General features: G+C 43.7%; 1 protein-coding gene across 1 annotated transcript; it reads left to right on the forward strand.

Moving 5' to 3' along the window:
- The first annotated feature begins 700 nt into the window (after window positions 1–700).
- LOC119327720 lies at window positions 701–2,413 on the forward strand. Its single transcript, XM_037600823.1, has one exon. It carries the CDS (start codon window positions 703–705, stop codon window positions 2,359–2,361), a length of 1,659 nt encoding a protein of 552 aa, XP_037456720.1. The 5' UTR covers window positions 701–702; the 3' UTR covers window positions 2,362–2,413.
- The last annotated feature ends 18,437 nt before the right edge of the window (window positions 2,414–20,850 follow it).

Below are 20,850 nucleotides of genomic sequence, written 5' to 3' on the forward strand. Positions count from 1 at the left end.
CGTATAGTCCGGCAAACGTCTGCTATCATACGGCTGCTAGTAAGTGTTTCCCTTTTGGAAACGAATAAAAGGATCTAGAAGACCATCTTAATCATGGGATGAAAAGGACATCGATGACCCACACATAGTCTAGCAAACATCTGCTGTCAGACGGATGGTAGTAAGTGTTTTCCAATAGATGTTGTGAAGTTTTTTTTTCCTTTGATCGCCGTTTGTGGCTAATAATTGACCGGCCAGATTTTGTAACCTTGCTTGCTACCCAATGAATAAAAACCCTACCTTCCCCTAAAAAGAAGACAAAAAATATGGAAGCCTTCAGGGCGGCACGCTTTGCATGCCGGCCGGTCCAATTTGCGGGCGGGCTGGTTCGACACAGGAGGAGGCTGCTAATCCGACAGCTAGCTTATTTTAATTTTTTTGAATACTCTCCAACCTTAGCCTCCTCTTTGTTCAAATGGCGAAGGCATATCATATTGCAACACGCTATCTAGGTAGTCAGCGATTACGTCATATAGTAGTTTTGTTGCTAGCTTAATTTCTCACAAATGCTGCTGCTGCTGATGGCGAGTCTGAGGTTATATATATTTGGCTGAGGAATACGTCGAATGAGTAGCACCATGGCCCATTACACGCCACCCTAACCTAAATTTCTCTCTACTCGATTACATTCTTCTCTTTGTACTGCTATAGTATATGGGAAGCATGGGCTCGGACGCATCCTTCCCTCGATGGGGTATCTGCTCCCTCCATGGCCTCAACATTGAGGTCCGGGCGGGGCTGGACAAAGACGGTCTCCCCGGTGGCGGCAGCGGCATTAGAATCCATTCGCATTTTTGGGGCGAGGGCCCAGTGGCCGACGCCGAGCATGGTTTTCCCGTTTACACGGGCTACTCTGAGGCAAGGGCCTTGATCGGCGAGGGAGCCACAGCGGATCTGACAAGGCTGTCCCGCCAGGCCCAAGGCATGGTGGCGAAGATGTTTGCTAGCATCACCGTTGGCGGGGAGGGAGATGAGGAAGCACCGGCGCCGGCACAGCCCAGGGCAGTGCAGCTGCGGCTATCGCCGGAGCTTGCGCTGTGGAAAAGCACCCAACACGCAATCGGCAACGTGCTTCCCCCTAAGGGCAAGTCGCTGAGGCAAGCTTCGCCGCAAGTGCTCGCCCAGCTGGGCGCCACCGACTGGCCCGCAGCCCTGACCACCAACAACGCCCTGTTCGGCGGCTGTATGTCCAACATGCTCATTGGCGCCACCGACGTGCGCACCATGTTCTCCAACTATGTCACTGACATGGCCGTTAACTACGAGTACGGGTACAGCCACGTGTTCCCCACGCTCCACGGGCTGGTGCAGGATGCGCTCGCCGACGCCCACGCGCTGGGCACCCCTTACGGCCGGGAGCGCCGTGAGGCTGTCGTCGTTGGCCTCCCGTACATCCAGGACAAGATCGCGCTGGAGGTGATGCACAAGGCACGCCTCAAGGACCGCTCCGCGCAGATGGATCGCCCTGCCGCCCAGGTCATCTACCTGTTCGACAGCAGCGTGCTCGGCATTGCAGCCGATGCCACGGCCCGGGGCTTTGACACCGGCGCCGCCATGATCGACCTCGTCTTGAGCATCAACAGCCACGACGTCATTGACGTGGGCTCCGACCTGGTCAATTCCGAGATCATGAACTCGTTCCTCAACGTGGCCGACATCGCCGCCTCAGGCGTCGTGAGCGAGCCGGCGCTCCGGGCCATCTACGACGCATACGCCGCCACGGGCGCACGGGCCTTCACCCAGAGGTGGCACGAGCCCTCAGCCCGGATGGTCGACAATGAAATCGCGTGGCACATCTGCAACGACCGGCACATGCTCTTCCGCCGCGCCCTCCTGGGATGGCCCAAGGCCCGCAAGTCGCCGGCGCGGCCCCAGCGCAAGGCGGACTTCGACGAGGTCTTTGACGCCGACTTCCACACCACCGGCTTCAGCAGGCCCTTGGACCCCGAGTACGCCTGCGACGGCGAGGAAACCTGCAATCATGTACGCCGGTTCCTCCGCCAGCGCCAGGACGAGGACCAGCAGCTGCTTGGCGCCCTCTGGTGGTCCCTGGTCATCGGCCCGCTGGAGTACGTCCGGCAGGGCGAGGTGGACGAGCAGCACGAGGAGAACCTCGCCGAATCCGTCCGCCTGCAGCTGATCCAGCTCTTCTCCAAGGGTCTCGTCGACGAAATGGCCTGGCTCCTCGCTCATGCGAGCCACCACGCCTGGCAGGTGAACTACCTGTACGAGGCCGCCATGTTCGGCAGCATCCTGGACGGGGGCGCCTTGACAGGCAAGCTCGACCGGGCAGAGGAGGGGGAGGAAGTTGACCTCGGCTGATCCTGGCGCGGCGCATCGGAGGTTCTGGCCGGGTGCTCCATGATTTCTCGAATGCAGATTTTGTGAGCTTATGCACCCGGGCCTCACTATCCTAGCACTCCAATGTTGCTTTGAGATCTGTGCTACACAACTATCTTATTACATGGAATTTTCTCTTTTTTGTTCCTCTCGTATAAAACATGTCTTGAACTTCAAACTTTGCAGTACAACATAACTTTCTAACTAGAATGTGAGATAAAACTTTTAGATTTTTTTGTCCGACATAAATATGAAAATTAAGATTTTTTCTAATCAAACAAATCTCATTTTATATATTTATGTTGGACCAAAAAATCTATAAGTTTTATCCCACATTCTACATAGAAAGCTTTGTTGTGCTGCAAAATTGAAGTACAAATACATATTCTATATGAGAGAAACAAAAAAAAGAAAATTATTTGCACGAATCGTGATGCAGGAATGAGTGGTTGGATAAGAAGTACCCGGGTGCATAGACTCTAAAACATGTTTTGGATGATTTCTCTGCCCTGCCCAACGTCGACCTGCTGCGTGCTACACTGTATGAGCTTTTGCACTGTTTGCCTGGAGTGCAGATCAGAACTACCAAGCTAACGAAGTCACTTAAGCCTTCCTGCTACTACTGCTTCTTTATTTTTGATATAAAAGGTGGATTGTATTGGCTTAAAATAAAGCATACAATGAGCTCACGGCCGGCCTCTGTATAACTAAAATGCATAAGCCAATACCAACTAAAACACACACAAAAAGACGATAACAACAAGCAAAGTGACCAAAGTTATACGTAGGCGAGAATAGAAAATCTAAAGCGATCAGATCCATGATCGACAAACTAGAACAATGATCATATCCACACCAACCACCTCATGACACACGTTGACGACGAGGTTCTTCAACAACAACGCCTTTAGGAAGGGAGTGGCACTCAAGTGTCATCAAATCCAACCACAAGGCCAGAATTTAGATTTTCACCCTGAAGAATCTGTCCGAGCATATCCAAGCAATACTTTCAACAAGGTAACAACGTAACAAATACATCGCCATTGCCAGGTATAACCACTCGGGACTGACCTAGGCTTTCGCCCCGGAGCCGAGATAGGGTGCTCGGGTAGCATCACCATCGAAGTCACTGATGTGTTGTCGCCACCACTTCTCCATGATCCCGACAGGTACATGCGATGCGACCGCCGCCACTGCACAACCATCCATCTGTCTCAAGTCGTTGTTCATAATTTGCATCTCACCGCCGAAGTTAATCATTGGATTAGGAGAGATGAACCCTCTCATAGACCGTTCAATGACCACTGCTGTCATGGAGCCATAGGAAGTCACTGCAGTATGTTTGCAGGCCCCTCCATCCAGTCGATCGGATCTGAATCGCCATGTCATGGACCTTTACTCCACCTGTCCACCACCACACGCGCGGAAAGGTAGCACCACGAAAACGCGGTCCACAACTAGCAGAAAGGCCTACGTACACCAGTCCTCGGCACCGCATCCGATTGGATCTGGCCAAAGATCTGACACCGGCCTAGGCAGCGAGATGACACCGGCCTGGGAAAGAAATCGAATTTTTTGTAAAATCTACATCATAATCTAGGTTTAATCACAGATTCTGAAATGAAACTATTGTGAATGCTGCAATGCAAGGCTTTGAAAATTGTAAACTATAATGATGATCTACAAAGATAACTACTAAGTATATACGTAGTCGAATGTAGGTTCAACAAACAAATTGTACATCCTACTGCACTACAAGAAAGCTGTTAATGCATGACGGATTTCTGATGACGTTCTCGAAAACTGTCATGGATGGACTACTACAGCCCCGCAGGCCCGCTCAAGCCCGCTCAAGCCCGACTAACAGTCCAGCGTATAAAATGCTAACCCTAAACCTGCTCGGCCACTCCTCCCTCCCTTCCTCCTACGCAGCCAGCCCCCAATCTCTCTCCCACGCAACTCCTTGCGACTCCACGGCGCCGCCGCCCGATTCAGGCGACTTCTGTCAGCTATGGCCGGCGCCCAGCACACCCCCATCTTCCCCTCGCTCCGCTCTTTCCTCCCCTCCGGTTAGATTCACTACGCCCGGCCACCAACGCTCGCTCTCAACCCATATTCTTAGCTAGGGTTTCGTCGCCGGCGTGGCTCCGGCGGATTCTCTCCATCCCCTGCCACCTGCTGGATGGTGCTCCTGGAACAGGGCCACGCGGAGGCCCTCCTGCCGTAGGATGTGCTGACACGGCGCGCCTGCAGCGGCTGTTCAGGATGAGCGCGGGCGCGACAGCCTTGTCCCGGTCGATGATGGCGGCGGTGCTCCTTCTCGTCCTCTACCTCCAAGGACACGCACCAGTACAGCTCAGGCACCCCCGTCCCCAAATCCCGTCCACCCATCCGGCGTTGTCTAACTCATCCTCACGCTCGTGGATTCGCCTCCTCCTGTACACGACACTAAACGTGGACGTGGTGAGCTTCCCTTCTCTCTACCCCCAAATCTGGATGGCACTAGCATCTGTTACATACATACATATGGATAAGCACCTTGGTTTGGTACTTTGGTTCAGTTTGTATTCAGTCTGTATGCGTCTGGATGTGAATGGCACTTGCAGTATATGGCCGCTCCTTGGTTGTCCATTTGTATGCGTACATCAGTATGTAAACGGCCACTCCTTAATTTTTATTTTGAACAAAACTGCCCCTTAATTCTTCATGTACTGAAATGAATCCTTGGAAGCTAGCACTACATGTCTGTTGTTGCTGTCGTCTTGTACTACATGGCTTTTTCCAATTTAATTTCAGTCAAGTTTAAGTGAATATAATCTCCTTTGATCTGATGTTTTGGTCTGAATATTTACATTTTAATTATCATGTACGTACTAATGGATTCTCAGATATTTGGTCGGTGTTATCTTCTAAAATAATAGTAAATGCAATCCTTAAATAGAAGTAGAAGAAGCATGTCCGCAAACAGAATTGTACATTTTCATTCCTTTGTAGAAGTGTAATAGATTATTTCTTGAAAACATAAAGATTTCAAGTATAGCGTCAGAACAAAGGTACAAACTGTAATTTCAACATCTGGTAAATGACATATACAACGAGTTGGGCGTGTCAAATGTTGATGTACAAACAGAATACATTGGATTAACCATCTACTTTTTAGAACAGTTCGGAATGTAGCTCAGTTGCTCACATTAACAAAGATAAATATTAAAACTGGTAATGTTTGCAGTGCCAATTGAAGCTGCCATAGACACGAATGAACTGGACAATTGTACTCTTGCATTATATTTAAGGCATAATGTTAAATCCAAATAATAGACCTGCTATGAAACTGAGTAAATTTTATGATTGTCTTTTTCATAGTTGAGAGGCAGTCCTTTTATCACATGGGGACATATCTCAATAGATTTTTGAATGCTCTGGGAGCTAGAAATTGATGTTACATTCAGACCTCTTAACACGGCACATATGATTGTCAGACTAATTTCTTTGATCTGGACATTGTAGTCGGCACATCTCCTGCCTAATCGACGTCGATACCATTATCCTGAAGAAGAACAGGATGAGATTGAGACCCTTCCATTCTTCTGCTTGTTCTATTCTTGATGTGAATTAGCTAGGATGTAGAGTTTTGTCTGTTAAAGGTTTGGACTATTGTGTGGTTTCAGTAAAATTATAACTGCCTGAATATTAGTCTGTGCGTAACATCTGAACTGGATCATGTCCTTGATATCATGCATCGCACTGTTACACAACTAGAGTTGCCATATCTTGGTGGACCATGTCCTGGTATCATTTATCATTCCCCTGAGTTTATGGGCCTTATAATGAATGCTATTTTCTGCTTGCTTGCATTCAGAAATGAGAATAAATTATTTACTGTATTGGATGCTCCTCTCCTCTCTTTGTTCGGTTCTGTCTTTTTTTCCACTTCCCGGTTTGACATATTGGAAGAGCAAATTATGTTATGTTCCCGGCCCATCTCTTTCTGCTATCTTGCTGCTGCAAGACCTGGGAGTTTTAGTGGCTGATATAATTTTGACAATTTTGCTGCAATATCTTCAGTTTCTCTATTGATTCGGACAATTTTACTGCTGCAATAGTCTGAAGCAGAACCTCTGTTCTTTTCATTTGTGCAGGAACTTTGCTCCCATCTAATCTGTTTGGGCTGTGTAAAGGGAAGAGAAGGGACGAGAGCAATGTCTGGTTGGGTTTTGTCAAGGGAAGGGAAGAGGGTAATGACATGGAGCAGCTGCAAGGGCTTACTAGGAGAGGAGGGTCGACCCCGACGCCATGGAAGGTCTCTCTCTCTCTCTCTCTCTCTCTCTCTCTCTCTGTTAATGAGGTAACATAATCATGAGCCAATTTAAATAAACATGAACAATTTGTTAGATTCATCTATCTCTTTTCATTCCGTAAGTTGGAGCTTATTAGATGTGAAGTAGATTCAGAAAAATTGTCCCTTTTCATTTGATGCTTGTTTGCATTCACACACTGGATGGCCATGTGAAGAAATTTACATGTGTTTGTCTAATATTGCCTGAAAGTCATGTCTTTAAAATGTTTACGTAAGTTGTTGATGCTCTTCTGCTCTAGCCTATGCTGGTCAAGTGGGCAGCTTATAAAATTGGTATGCACAGAAGTAACACGGATAATAAGATCAATAGGTTTATGATAGAAAATCTTTTCTGTATATCCTGAATGAATATAAATGATGCATGATCATTTCAAGCTGCACTTCCCTATCAATTATTTCATTGTTTATCAAGCATTTTCAAGTTTCATAGTCCACTACATTATAAATTTTGATTTTTCATCTAATAACAAATACATAGCTTAATGTTCAATGAATAAAACTAAGTGTGGGCGATCTCTCAAGGAAACTGTATCATATTCTTTGTTGAAAGTTTCCATGCCATTTGAAGTTCATTTGGCAAGCAAGTATCATTTACTATGTGTCAGCCCTTTGAGATGTAGTTGCAACATAAACATTGCCGCTGCTCGTCGACCCGGATGACATAAACTTCAAATGTTCATGTGTCAACAAGTTTACACATCATGGGGGGATATTGTTTGTTAGTGACATGCCATTTCGTTGGCAGGTTTATACGGCCTCAACTACTGCTGCTATATTACTTGGAGTTCTGTGATGTGTATTTTGTCACTTTGTGATTTGACTTCCATTTGACACACTTTTCTTTGGATTAATTTTAAGAAACCACATGTTTACTCTTGTTTTATAGTAGATACAATGTTATTCTCATTTGTAGGCACTATAAGATTTAGGAATTCTGGACAATATGTAATTCTTTTTTATTTTTGTTGCAATTCTCTTATTTCTACTGTCCATTCATATTTGCAAATATCTAATATTCTTGTAAATATGGTAGGTAAGATTGGATAGCGTGCTACTTAGTGCTGCCCATCACAATCAGCCATAGGATGATACTTGCCATCAAGAGCGTCAACAGCAAGAGCCTGAATAACAACACCCTCAATAGTTTATATGCTCTGATGTAAAATGGATTGTACTGGTTCATAACTCTGCTGTGTGATATATGTTCTCAATATATGTTGTATGTTATCATTTTGTAGAGGATTTTTTAGACTGCTATGTTTTGGGTACGTACAGATGGATGTGATAAACTTTGTAATGTTTCACACCTTGCAAATATTTTTTGTTGGGCCAAAATTGGCATTAGGAATTGTGTAACGCATTATGTTAAAAACATACTGGGTCAAACTTCGGCCAAAAGAAATGGGCTAATTGTCTCAACCAAATTTAAACTGTCTTTAAATTTTGCCTAAATCCATGATGAATTTTGTGACGAAAAATAGCATCCACGTAGGCAGCCACATCATTCGAATTAGTCAACTGAAAATCCTACATGGCGTTAGTCCATGACGGATTGTTCCGTCAGAAAGACTTGGGCCTGGGCGGGCCTGGGGCAGATCCATGACGGCCAAGATCTGTCATGACTGGTACGGTACCAAATTATGACGCAATATACATGACGGATTTCAAATCCGTCAAGGATGGACACCCATGACAGTTTTTCGTTTATCTGTGACGGACTAGATCCGTCACGTATTAACAAATTTCTTGTAGTGTTGGATGTAATCTGAAACTCGTGTTAGTATGGAAACAAGCATTACCCATGAGTTGGTCAAAAGATTCAACAAACAAATGTAGGTTCTGAAATACAATCTTGGTTTGAATACATAATATATAAGGATAATCCGTAAAGCAAAATTTCGATGCACAAGAGTTCATTTGAGCCAAAAAAAACATTAATTAACATCACAAGAGTTAGAGTAGTACCTCTCCTTATCCCAATTCAGCTCACTTGGGAGAAAAGAGACAACTCCAGTTAACATGATTGAATCTATACAAGGAACTGATGAAATAAATGTGACACTCACGTACACTTCGAGATTCAGAGAAACACAAATATTCTCCAAACTACCATTTTGGAGAACATATTCGTCACCGAACTTCAATTTAATCTTATCCCTGAAAGCAACTACTGCATAGTCCACTGTTTAACTTGAACAACAAAATACATATGGCGCGATGCTACAGAGTTTTCTTCCAACACTTCATGATATATCATAGTTTATTCAGGAGTACAAAACTTGCTAAATTAAAGAAGTGTTAGTGTCCATTAATTACTTCTGGCACATATGATAGTATAAAAAATAGTTATGCTACAAAGTTCAGTTAAAAATAATGTACTGACCTACTAAGTTTATTTCTTGGGATCAATATTCTCATTAATTTCCTTTGGAATTGTAGTTGGTGCTAACTGCTAAGAACACACTTGTTGATTCCATGTTACTGCAGATATAAAAAGAAAAGGAAGGAGACGTTACATCAGGCTTACATAGTTCTATTTCACGACGATTCGTTGCTTTGCATCTTCTTCCTTGACACAGTATGCTATAGGCAGTCAAGCTACAAGAACAAATCATCTAAGTAGTAACAACGGGACAACCATAATCTAACACAGTAGCAAGAAGAAACCGCCTCGACCTGGGCAGCGGCCATGATAGTCAACGTTAGGGTGGCGCGAGGACAATAGGCGGCAACTCAGGTGATGAACGGGAGTGGCTGCAAGGGGGAACAATGGGGAGCGCGCTGGGCATCCCCCATTGAGGATCGACGGCGGAGGCCGAGTGGAGCGGGCGGCGGCGAGCGATTGGAGTGACGACCGAGTTTAGGATCGGCGAACGGCGGTGGAGTGGAGGATCAGAACGGCAGCGGAGGATCACGGCAGAGGCGGGCATGACCATGCCTTTTGCCGAAGCAAATCCGTGCCTCTCACAAAAACAAACCCGTGCCTCTTGCGTAAGAAAATCAGTGCCTCTCGTGGTAGGAAAAAATAAAATGTGTTTTTTTTTTCGTTTCCGAGAGGCATCACGGTGCCTCTCACAAAGGAAAAAAAATGTATTTCTTGTTTTGTTTTCGAGAGGCACGGCCGTGTCTCTCACGGAAGGAAAAAACGTGTTTCTTTTTCGTTTCGTTCGTGCCTCTCGCGGAAGAAAAAAAACACGTTTTGCACATTTTTTTCACATGTTCGACAATGCAAATGATTTTCCAAATTTCACCTTTGTTTAACTAGTTTCTATGTAGTTGTTTCTTCGTCTAGACCTTCTTCTTATTTCAAGTAGGTAAAGAAAAGAAATGGAAATGACATATGTGTTATCCTCAAATAAATATGAAAATGAGATTTGTAAGTAATAACCATCATCTGGGATGATAAGTGTAATATTTTGCATAACTAGTAAGTGTGCACTTGCAACGCACATCTATTTGAACTAATAAGTGTGCACGTGCAACACGCGTCTATTTGAATTAACACACTATACTAAACTTAATACAAGACAATTTATTCATAAATTTGAATTTTTCCTATAAAATACACAATCCCTTATTCCCTACTCGTACAAACAATTTAAATATCGTTTCTCCTTAATCAACATGTCTCCTGTATTAAAAGACCACCAAGTGTTTCCAATGTATAAAACTCAAAATTATTTAGAAGATTCATCATGATTCTCCATATGCACACATTTATGCAAGTATAATCACACATGAAAATGTCACTTAGGACAAGCTAAGAAACCGTTTCAGTGCCAACAAACTCCAGTCAAGAATTATTATTACAATTGAGTGTCAACCACAATAGTGGGAAGAGACCTCTATGGTTTGTTGAAAAGAGGAAGCCATTGTCAGATAGAGAAGTGTAGAGATGTCTTGACTGCATAGGATCAGTTGTGAAACAAGACCAAAAAAATGCTACTTGGACCATCCGATTCTACTATTGCACACAAGTATCGTAATGTCTGGAAGCAAGAAAAGTGACTTACTTTATTATGAAAATAGAACACGTAAACCAAATAAAAATTACAGTGATAAATTGCATAATTATAATTGCTATTCACTGGACAAAAGCATTAATACGACAACTTGGAACAGTTACTTGAGTACTACACATTTCTTTAAGGGCTCAACATTCTAAAATTTTGACAATATAACAAATATCCTCTCAGTTTGTAATAATATTGATATGAAGATAAGTAATTTGGAAATGGTCTTCAACATGCGTAGGCTACCACTTGTAAGAATAACAGTGGCAAAAAAAGGCCAACAAATGCCGGTTTAGAAAGAAAAAAACTGCAGACATGCTTCCAATTTTAGCAACTCTAGTGGATAAAACATACCTTACCTCTCAAGTCAGGAAATAGTCAAATGAAAAAATGTACTTCTTATAAGTAGTAGAGATGAAGTCATAAGGATCATGATTCAAGATATTCAGAGAAATATGGTTGGTCTCTCTGTATGATGCGAACTCGTCACCTCTACCAAAGTGGTCGTGTGTAGTATGTAATGTAGAGTGCAATAATGAAATAAAATAAATGATATGAGAATTTACCATGACCACAAAATATCCTACATTCGTCATCATCATAATCAACATGCATTTTTTGCTTCTCTTGTATGTGGTCCAAGTTTTATATCAGAAAAATATGTTAACTCAACTGTAGATAAGGACGGTATGAAAATGCTCATGTAAAATTACAATTGTCATGTATCTGCTGGACAAACAAATACACTTATGCAAACTTCAGGTTTTTTTAGTAAAACTTATGCGAACTTTTTTTTCACTAAAACTTATGCAAACTTCTGGGTTTTTTCACGTAATTTCATGACTGCAAGTAAGGTCTTGGTTCAATGGATTTGTCTGTGAGTTCATTATGTAGTCGTGAGTTGGCCATGTAATAACCGGTAGTCAGTACTTAAAAAAACAGGAATGTCTGTTGCAGGCACATGAAAATCAGTGAAAAAATAAATAAATAAAGAAGGCATTGGTTGCCTGAAACCTAACTGTGTGTGCTCCAGCGCGCCTCTGTTTCTCATTGCCTCATCTCTAGTTCCTGTACTTCTAGATGTGTCACCACCGGCGAGGTAGCAATGATAGTAAAAAAACAACACTCGGTGCTTACCTGATTAGTGCGTGCATGCGGCGCGTTCGCGTGAAGGCGAGCGTCTCCGTCGCTCAGGCCTGCGAGCGGCCGCGGCGACCGTATCCTCTCACCTGCTGGGCGGCGTTGTCGACGCAGGTGAATCAGTCGTCCAGCTTTGAGGCGGCGCCCCCACTTGATTTTTTTGGCCCGCTTATACTGGTCCAGGATACTCTGCGTTGCCCCCACTAGAAGGGCGTCAGCGGTGGGTGGTTGTTAGCGTGGGTATTGTGGACGGAGCTGAAGTCGACGCGGATGCCGGTGGTTCCCGAAGAGCATGCCAGGACGTGGACGAAGTCGTTGCAGTCAATAGAAAAGTGACCTGGCCTCCAGGCAGAAGACGAAAGCGGTGACGGCACGTGTGTGTGTTCGGACGAAGCCGCAGCTCCTCCTCGCGTGTCTCCCACGGTGGCTCGCGTGGGTGGTGGGCTGGTGACGGCAGGCGACTCGCGATCGCGATTCCCGAGATGATAGGATGCGCTCGCGATTAGTTTTCTAATAATTAGATGCGTTCATGATTAGTTATCTAATACTCCCTCCATCATAGTTTAAAGGGCGTATCTCCAAAACCAATTTTTTTCACAATTAGAGGGAAATAGGGCGCAGGTCATTAGTTAGCCCGCTGAAATTACTCCTTCCGCTTGCCTTCTTGGTGCGCATGCATGGTGTGAACTGAAATTTTAGGTGGAGGTGTGAATCGGTTTTGTTAGCATGCATGGCTGTGCGAGGCCTTCTATTGGATGGGGAGGTTACTATGCGTTTGTTTGGCGATTAATTAGGCACATATCCTTAACTACCGCAGCTCCAGCGCATCATTTATTCCTGCCAATCGCTAGCGACCTTGAGCCCAGAGAGATGTGAGGTATGCCCTTTAAACTGTGATGGAGGGAGTAGGATGCGTCCGTGATTAGTTTCCTAATAATTAGATGGGTCCATGATTAATTTCTTAATAGGATGCGCGCGTGATTATTTTCCTAATAATAGGATGTGCCCGTGATTAGTTTCCTAATAATAAGATCCGTTTGTGATTAGTTTTCTAATAATTAGATGCGTATGTGATTAGTTTCTTAATAGGAGTGTCCGTGATTATAGTTTCCTAATTGACCAGACATAGACTTTCATATTTTCCTCCGCAGTGGAGTACGGTCAGTCAATGTAAATTGCTAAGTGCACACAGAGAACAAATTAGGTTAAGGCTAGCCGTTAGATTGAGTTTAGTGGGACTAACCATGCGGTGGTAATATATCCGTGTACGTTTTATGGGGTGCACTTAGAAAAGATAATGTTTGCTCTTTTATAAGTAGTATAGATTATTTGTTTGAAACAAATACTCTGATAACAACGATGCTATACACACGACACATGTGCACGATTTGTGGACGATGTAGTTAATCAAGCCGTTGGTTTGTGGGAATAAACTGCAGGACATCGTCTGATTTTGAATCGTGCATGAATCGGCCACACAGGCGTCGTGCGCAAAGCAGTTTCGCTCTGATAAATATTTTCAGACGTTTAGATTGTACGTAGTGTTCTGGAAATCCCATCAGTACAAGGCTCAAATCATCAAATATCATCTAATCCAACACATGTATAAAATCGGGTTGTACATTTTGTACCAAGGTGGGCGACCTGTTCCTCTGCATGCTTATGCTTCTTTAGATCTAGAGTCCATAAAAAAGAGAAGTCTTCCAGTCTACATGTAAGAGGTAGAATGCATGCAAGTGCAACCAATTCTTTTGGAAGAATTGTAAACTGACAATATTTCAGTTAGCTTCAGATGGGCCTCTAGTGCAAGAGTGAGGGGGAAACAGATGCACAAGGAGCTACAACTAATAATTTATATATAGTTATAAAGCCAGTTAGAGGTCAACTTCTGAAGGGCTCACAGTTCCACACCAGAATAATCACGGGAGAAACATTAACCGTATACTCTACACACAGCCAAGCAAAATGTCCTAAGAGATGGAAACTGCAGTTTTGTTCTAAAGTTCATGCAAACAGACTGATTAACTAACCATCACTACAGCAGATGAAATCATCAAAGTAACCTATATATAGAACATATAAAACAAGGTATTTTCCCACATTACAGTTGAGCTACTGCAAACCGAACCTTGGTAACAAATACAAGGCTATATGCAAATATAACTACAAGGAAGTCCTACCTTTGAATTAAATATGGACTAACATGATATGCTGATGTACCTGGTACGGAAAAAAAGAATCTTTCAGTAGGGTATGACCTACTATTCAGCATGCTTTTGTATCAATCTACACTAATCCCTATTGCAACAAATAATAATAGTTGGTACAGTTATACACCACTAAAAATACTTAGTGTTGGGATAAAAATGAAACCTTGAACATAATCCCCCAACAGCAAAAATACACACGTAAACTGTAGTTTCAAAATTGAGTTGACTGGTGATGTAATCAGAACTAACTAAAGTCGATCTTTCGTCGTTCAACAGGGAGTCATGGTCAACGCCTCTTGTTGACGGTGAGAGACGGGGTTGGAGGCAGCAGCCTCCAGCAGGACCCGCGCTGTTGGAGGTGTAGAGTTGGGTTCATGCCCGGAAGATTGGGGGTGGGTGAGGAGTAGGAGGATCGGCGGCGGCTCGTCCATGCGGCATCTATGGCGGCTGCTCGCGTCTGTGAACAGGCAGCGGGGTGCATCGTGTTTTAGGACGATTAAGTTTCTGTTTTCGCGTGCGTGATTGTAGGATGTTAGTGGGTGTGGAATTCCATATTTTTCTCTCCGGTGGAGAATGGTCTCCTTTTTTTGCGAAAACCGGTGAAGGATGGTCAGTCAATGTAAATTATTAAGTGCACATAGGAAATAGATCAAGTTAAGGCCAGTGGTTGTAATTGATCTGTGTACTTCTTATGGGGTGCGTTTAGAGAAAATCATGTTTGATTGTTTATTAGTAGTAGAGAAAAATGAAACCTTGAACATAATCCCCCAACAGCAAAATACACATGTAAACTGTAGTTCCAAAATTGAGTTGATTGGTGATGTAATCAGAACTAACTAAAGTCGATATTTCGTCGTGGTCTCTTCAAATCAAGCAAAATATTAGAAATGCTAATCAGAAATCAAGTCAACAAAGGTCAATACACTAGTAGAAAACAGGGCTATGGTCCAGGCCGGCTCAGCCCATTAGTCCCGGTTTAGTGTAGAACCGGGACCAATGTGGGCATTGGTCCCGGTTCATGAACCCAGGGGGCCGGTCGGGCCACATGGGCCATTGGTCCCGGTTCGTCTAGACCTTTTGGTCCCGGTTAGTGGGACGAACCGGGACCAATGTGCCTCTCTCCTGGCCCACCACCATTGGTCCCGGTTGGTGGCTTGAACCGGGACCAAAGGCTTCCCTTTAGTCCCGGTTCATGTCATCAACCGGGACCAATGAGGTGCCTATATATACCCCCTCGCGCAAGAGCAGAGCACAGTGCTCTGTTTTTTCTGGCCGAGGGGGAGAGGGCTTTGTGGTGCTCTAGCTCACCTCCTATGCACATGAGGTGTTCGATGGAATGCCCGAGCCACACTACTTAAGCTTTCTCCTCTCGAAGCTCGACCTCCAAGCTCCATTTTCCTCGAGATTTGTCTAGATTTAGCGGTCCGTCACGCCCCGTCCCCGTCTTCACAGCCGTCGATCACCCGCGCCGATCTCATTACCGACACCACCGTGGTGAGCCTCTTGTTCTTATCTTCTTTCTGAAAGGAAAAATATTCTTACTTGTATGTTTAGATAGATACTTGTATCATTTTCTTACATTTATTATTGCATCTTATATAGTGCGATGGTTTTGGTATCCGCCCCCGTCGGCCCTCGTCCTGTCTATGATTCGGATTTGGTATGTATATTATCTTTATAACTATTGGTTCATTTATTGTTTATGAAAATTATGCCGACCAACGTGACATAGATTTTATTTATCTAGGATGTATGTGAATCGGAAATGCCAACCGACCCTATTGTCGAGAGGTTAAATTTAGTTGAAGAAGAAAACAATTTGTTGAAGGAAAAAATAAAAAAAATTGAGGAGGAGAAGATGATATTGGAGTTGCATGTTGCGGATGTCGTCGATGATCACAAGATCAAGATGGATGCAATGCGCTTGAAGATTAGAAAGATTAGAAAATATGCCATTCATACCGAGGCTTGGTATCATTATGCCGTTGGATCAATTGTTACCTTGGTTGCGATTATGATCGCATTTGTTTTCGCATTGAAATGTTTTACATAGTTTCAATGTATGGTTTAATTAATTAGATGCTCTGGAGAGCTATATGTTGTTAGATGAGAACTATGTATGCACTTTGGTTTTAATGTGATGATGAATTTCTATTAATTTGGACACTTAATTATATATAATGCACGCAGTGAACCGACAATGGATGTACGGTGACAGACACACCCGCGAGTACATTAAGGGCGTGCATGAGTTTCTCGATGCGGCTGAGGCAAACAAGCAGAATGGTTTTATGTGTTGTCCATGCACTGAATGTGGGAATACGAGGTCTTACTCTAACCGGAAAATCCTTCACTCCCACCTGCTTTACAAGGGTTTCATGCCACACTATAATGTTTGGACGAGGCACGGAGAAATAAGGGTTATGATGGAAGACGGCGAAGAAGAAGAGTACGATGACAACTATGTGCCCCCTGAATACGATGATGATGCAACGGAGGGAGCTGGTGAAGATCAAGAGGAACCAGACGATGTGCCCAATGATGCTGCCACGGGTGAAGCTGCTGAAGATTAAGAGGAACCAGACGATGTGCCCGATGATGATGATCTCCGCCGGGTCATTGTCGATGCAAGGACGCAATGCATTAGTCAAAAGGAGAAGCTGAAGTTCGATCGCATGTTAGAGGATCACAAAAAAGGGTTATACCCCAATTGCGAAGATGGCAACACAAAGCTCGGTACCGTACTGGAATTGCTGCAGTGGAAGGCAGAGAATGATGTGGCTGACAAAGGATTTGAGAAGCTACTGAAAATATTGAAGAAGAAGCTTCCAAAGGATAACGAATTGCCCGACAGTACATACGCAGCAAAGAAGGTCGTATGCCCTCTAGGATTGGAGGTGGAGAAGATACATGCATGCCCTAATGACTGCATCCTCTACCGCGGTGCATACAAGGATCTGAACGCATGCCCGGTATGCGGTGCGTTGCGGTATAAGATCAGACGAGATGACCCTGGTGATGTTGACGGCGAGCCCCTCAGGAAGAGGGTTTCTGCGAAGGTGATGTGGTATGCTCCTATAATACCACGGTTGAAACGTCTGTTCAGAAACGAAGAGCATGCCAAGTTGATGCGATGGCACAGTGAGAACCGAAAGAAAGATGGGAAGTTGAGAGCACCCGCTAACGGGTCGCAGTGGAGAAAAATCGAGAGAAAGTACTGGGATGAGTTTGCAAAGGACCCAAGGAATGTATGGTTTGCTTTAAGCGCGGATGGCATTAATCCTTTCGGGGAGCAGAGCAGCAATCACAGCACCTGGCCCGTGACTCTATGTATGTATAACCTTCCTCCTTGGATGTGCATGAAGCGGAAGTTCATTATGATGCCAGTTCTCATCCAAGGCCCTAAGCAACCCGGCAATGAAATTGATGTGTACCTAAGGCCATTAGTTGAAGAACTTTTACAGCTGTGGAATGGAAACGGTGTATGTACGTGGGATGAGCACAGACAGGAGGAATTTAACCTTAAGGCGTTGCTGTTCGTGACCATCAACGATTGGCCCGCTCTCAGTAGCCTTTCAGGACAGACAAACAAAGGATACCACGCAGACACGCACTGTTTAGATGACACTGAAAGTATATACCTCGACAAATGCAGGAAGAATGTGTACCTAGGCCATCGTCGATTTCTTCCGACCAACCATCAATGTCGAAAGAAAGGCAAGCATTTCAAAGGCGAGGCAGATCACCGGAAGAAGCCCGCCATGCGCACCAGTGATCACGTGCTTGCTATGGTCAATGATTTACACTACGTAATCTTTGGAAAGGGTCCCGGTGGACTAGCTGTTCCGAATGATGTTGAGGGACACGCACCCATGTGGAAGAAGAAATCTATATTTTGGGACCTACCCTACTGGAAAGACCTAGAGGTCCGCTCCTCAATCGACGTGATGCACGTGACGAAGAACCTTTGCGTGAACCTGCTAGGCTTCTTGGGCGTGTATGGGAAGACAAAAGATACACCTGAGGCACGAGAGGACCTGCAACGTTTGCACGAAAAAGACAGCATGCCTCCGAAGCAGTATAAAGGTCCTGCCAGCTACGCTCTTACGAAAGAAGAGAAAGAAATCTTCTTTGAATGCCTGCTCAATATGAAGGTCACGACTGGCTTCTCGTCGAATATAAAGGGAAATAATAAATATGCCAGAGAAAAAGTTTCAGAACCTAAAGTCTCATGACTGCCAAGTGATTATGACGCAACTGCTTCCGGTTGCATTGAGGGGGCTTCTACCGGAAAACGTCCGATTAGCCATTGTGAAGCTATGTGCATTCCTCAATGCAATCTCTCAGAAGGTGATCGATCCAGAAATCGTACCAAGGCTAAGGAGTGATGTGGCGCAATGTCTTGTCAGTTTCGAGCTGGTGTTCCCACCATCCTTCTTCAATATCATGACGCACGTCCTAGTTCATCTAGTCGACGAGACTGTCATCCTGGGGCCCGTATTTCTACACAATATGTTCCCCTTTGAGAGGTTCATGGGAGTCCTAAAGAAATATGTCCGTAACCGCACTAGGCCAGAAGGAAGCATCTCCATGGGCCATCAAACAGAGGATGTTATCGGGTTTTGTGTTGACTTCATTCCTGGCCTTAACAAGATAGGTCTCCCTAAATCGCGGTATGAGGGTACACTGACTGGAAAAGGCACTCTGGGAAGAGACTCAATAATATGCAGGGACGGATATTCTTGGTCTCAAGCACACTACACAGTTCTACAGAACTCTACCTTGGTGACCCCGTATGTCGATGAACACAAGAACAGTCTGCGCTCCAAACACCCGGAGCAGTGCGACGACTGGATTACATGTGAACACATCACGACTTTCAGCAGTTGGTTGGAAACACGTCTCAAAGGTGACAACACTGTTTGTGATGAGTTGTACTTGTTGTCCAGGGGGCCATCTTTGACTGTATTGACTTACAAAGGATACGAGATAAATGGGAATACATTTTACACGATCGCCCAAGATCAAAAGAGCACCAACCAAAACAGCGGTGTTCGCTTTGATGCAGCAACTGAGAGCGGAAAGGACACATATTATGGTTACATAGTGGACATATGGGAACTTGACTACGGACCTGATTTTAAGGTCCCTTTGTTTAAGTGCAAATGGGTCATTCTGTTAGGCGGCGGGGTACAGGTAGACCCACAGTACGGAATGACAATAGTGGATCTGAAAAATCTTGGGTACACTGACGAACCGTTCGTCCTAGCCAATGATGTGGCACAGGTTATCTATGTGAAGGACATGTCTACCAAACCGAGAAAAAGAAAAGATAAGGAAGCAAATACATCATACGATGAGCCAAAGCGCCACATAGTTCTTTCAGGAAAAAGGGACATCCTGGGAGTGGACGGCAAGACAGACATGTCTGAAGATTATGAAAAGTTTCATGAAATTCCTCCCTTCAATGTCAAGGCTGACCCAAGCATCCTGATAAACAATGAAGATTATCCATGGTTACGGCGCGATAAGCAAATGACACAAGCGAAGAAAAAGTGAAGACTTTCTCCCGCAATAAGCAAATGCTATGTGGGTGAAATTATGATACCATCCCAACTTTCAACTTTTTCAGAGTTCATTTGAAATGCTTTCATGTCTTATGGTTCGAAACTTTGATACTTCGAAGGTGATTGTCCATTTTGTACACGAAGTGCATCAAGTTTTTGTCGTAACCCTCTCTACTTTTTGGAACATGCTATGTGGGTGAAATGATGATACCATGCCAACTTTCAACCTTTTCAGAGTTAATTTTGAAATGCTTTCCAATTTCAGAGTCATTTAGCTCAAAGAATGAATTAATAGCAAACAGAATGAACTACAAAACTTTTATGAAAATAAAAACAATCAATTAAAATATTATGTTATGATCAACTAAAATAAAACTATAATATTCTTCAATAGCAAAAAGAATATAATTTTTGTGACCTAAAATCAAACTATAAGTATTTAATTGTAAGTATAAATAAAAAATAAATAGCAAAGAAGAAAAAAAATTCTATTTTTATAGTAAAGTTATTCATAAACTAGTGATTCACACAAATTTTATAAAATTCCAATTTAAACTATTCAAAATTTTAAAACTAATGGCATTAACAGAAAGTTTATAATTTTTGTGACCTAAAATCAAAAAGAAATCACTAAAAAACTATAAGTATTTAGTTGTAAGTATAAATAAAAAATAAATAGAAAAAAAATTCTATTTTTATAGTAAAGTTATTCATAAACTAGTGATTCACACAAATTTTAAAAAATTCAAATTTAAACTATTCAAAATTTAAAACTAATGGCACTAACAAAAAGTTCATAATTTTTGTGACCTAAAAGCAAAAAGGAAATCACTAAAAAACTGTAAGTATTTAGTTTTAAGTAGAAATAAAAAAAATAAAAAACCAAAAAAATGTAGAAATAAAAAAGAAAAAACCAAAAAAAAATGCCACCTACTGAGCATCCACGGCCTGAATACGACTAGAAACCCTACATGGGCCAGGATTCAGGCCCGCAGAGGCCCAATAGGCCCATAGGCAGTAGCAAGTTTAGGCCCGAAAGCCTGCATTAGAGAGGAGCTCGAATGGAGAGGCACAGCAGCGCTTATAAACCAGTGCCAGCGCCCTTCAGCTAGCGATGTGGAACTAAACTTTTGGGCGCGGGCAGCACAAGGGCATTGGTCCCGGTTGGTGGCACCAACCGGGAC

This window comes from Triticum dicoccoides, chromosome 7A (assembly GCF_002162155.2).
Source record: "Triticum dicoccoides isolate Atlit2015 ecotype Zavitan chromosome 7A, WEW_v2.0, whole genome shotgun sequence".
NCBI classification, from domain to species: Eukaryota; Viridiplantae; Streptophyta; class Magnoliopsida; order Poales; family Poaceae; genus Triticum; species Triticum dicoccoides.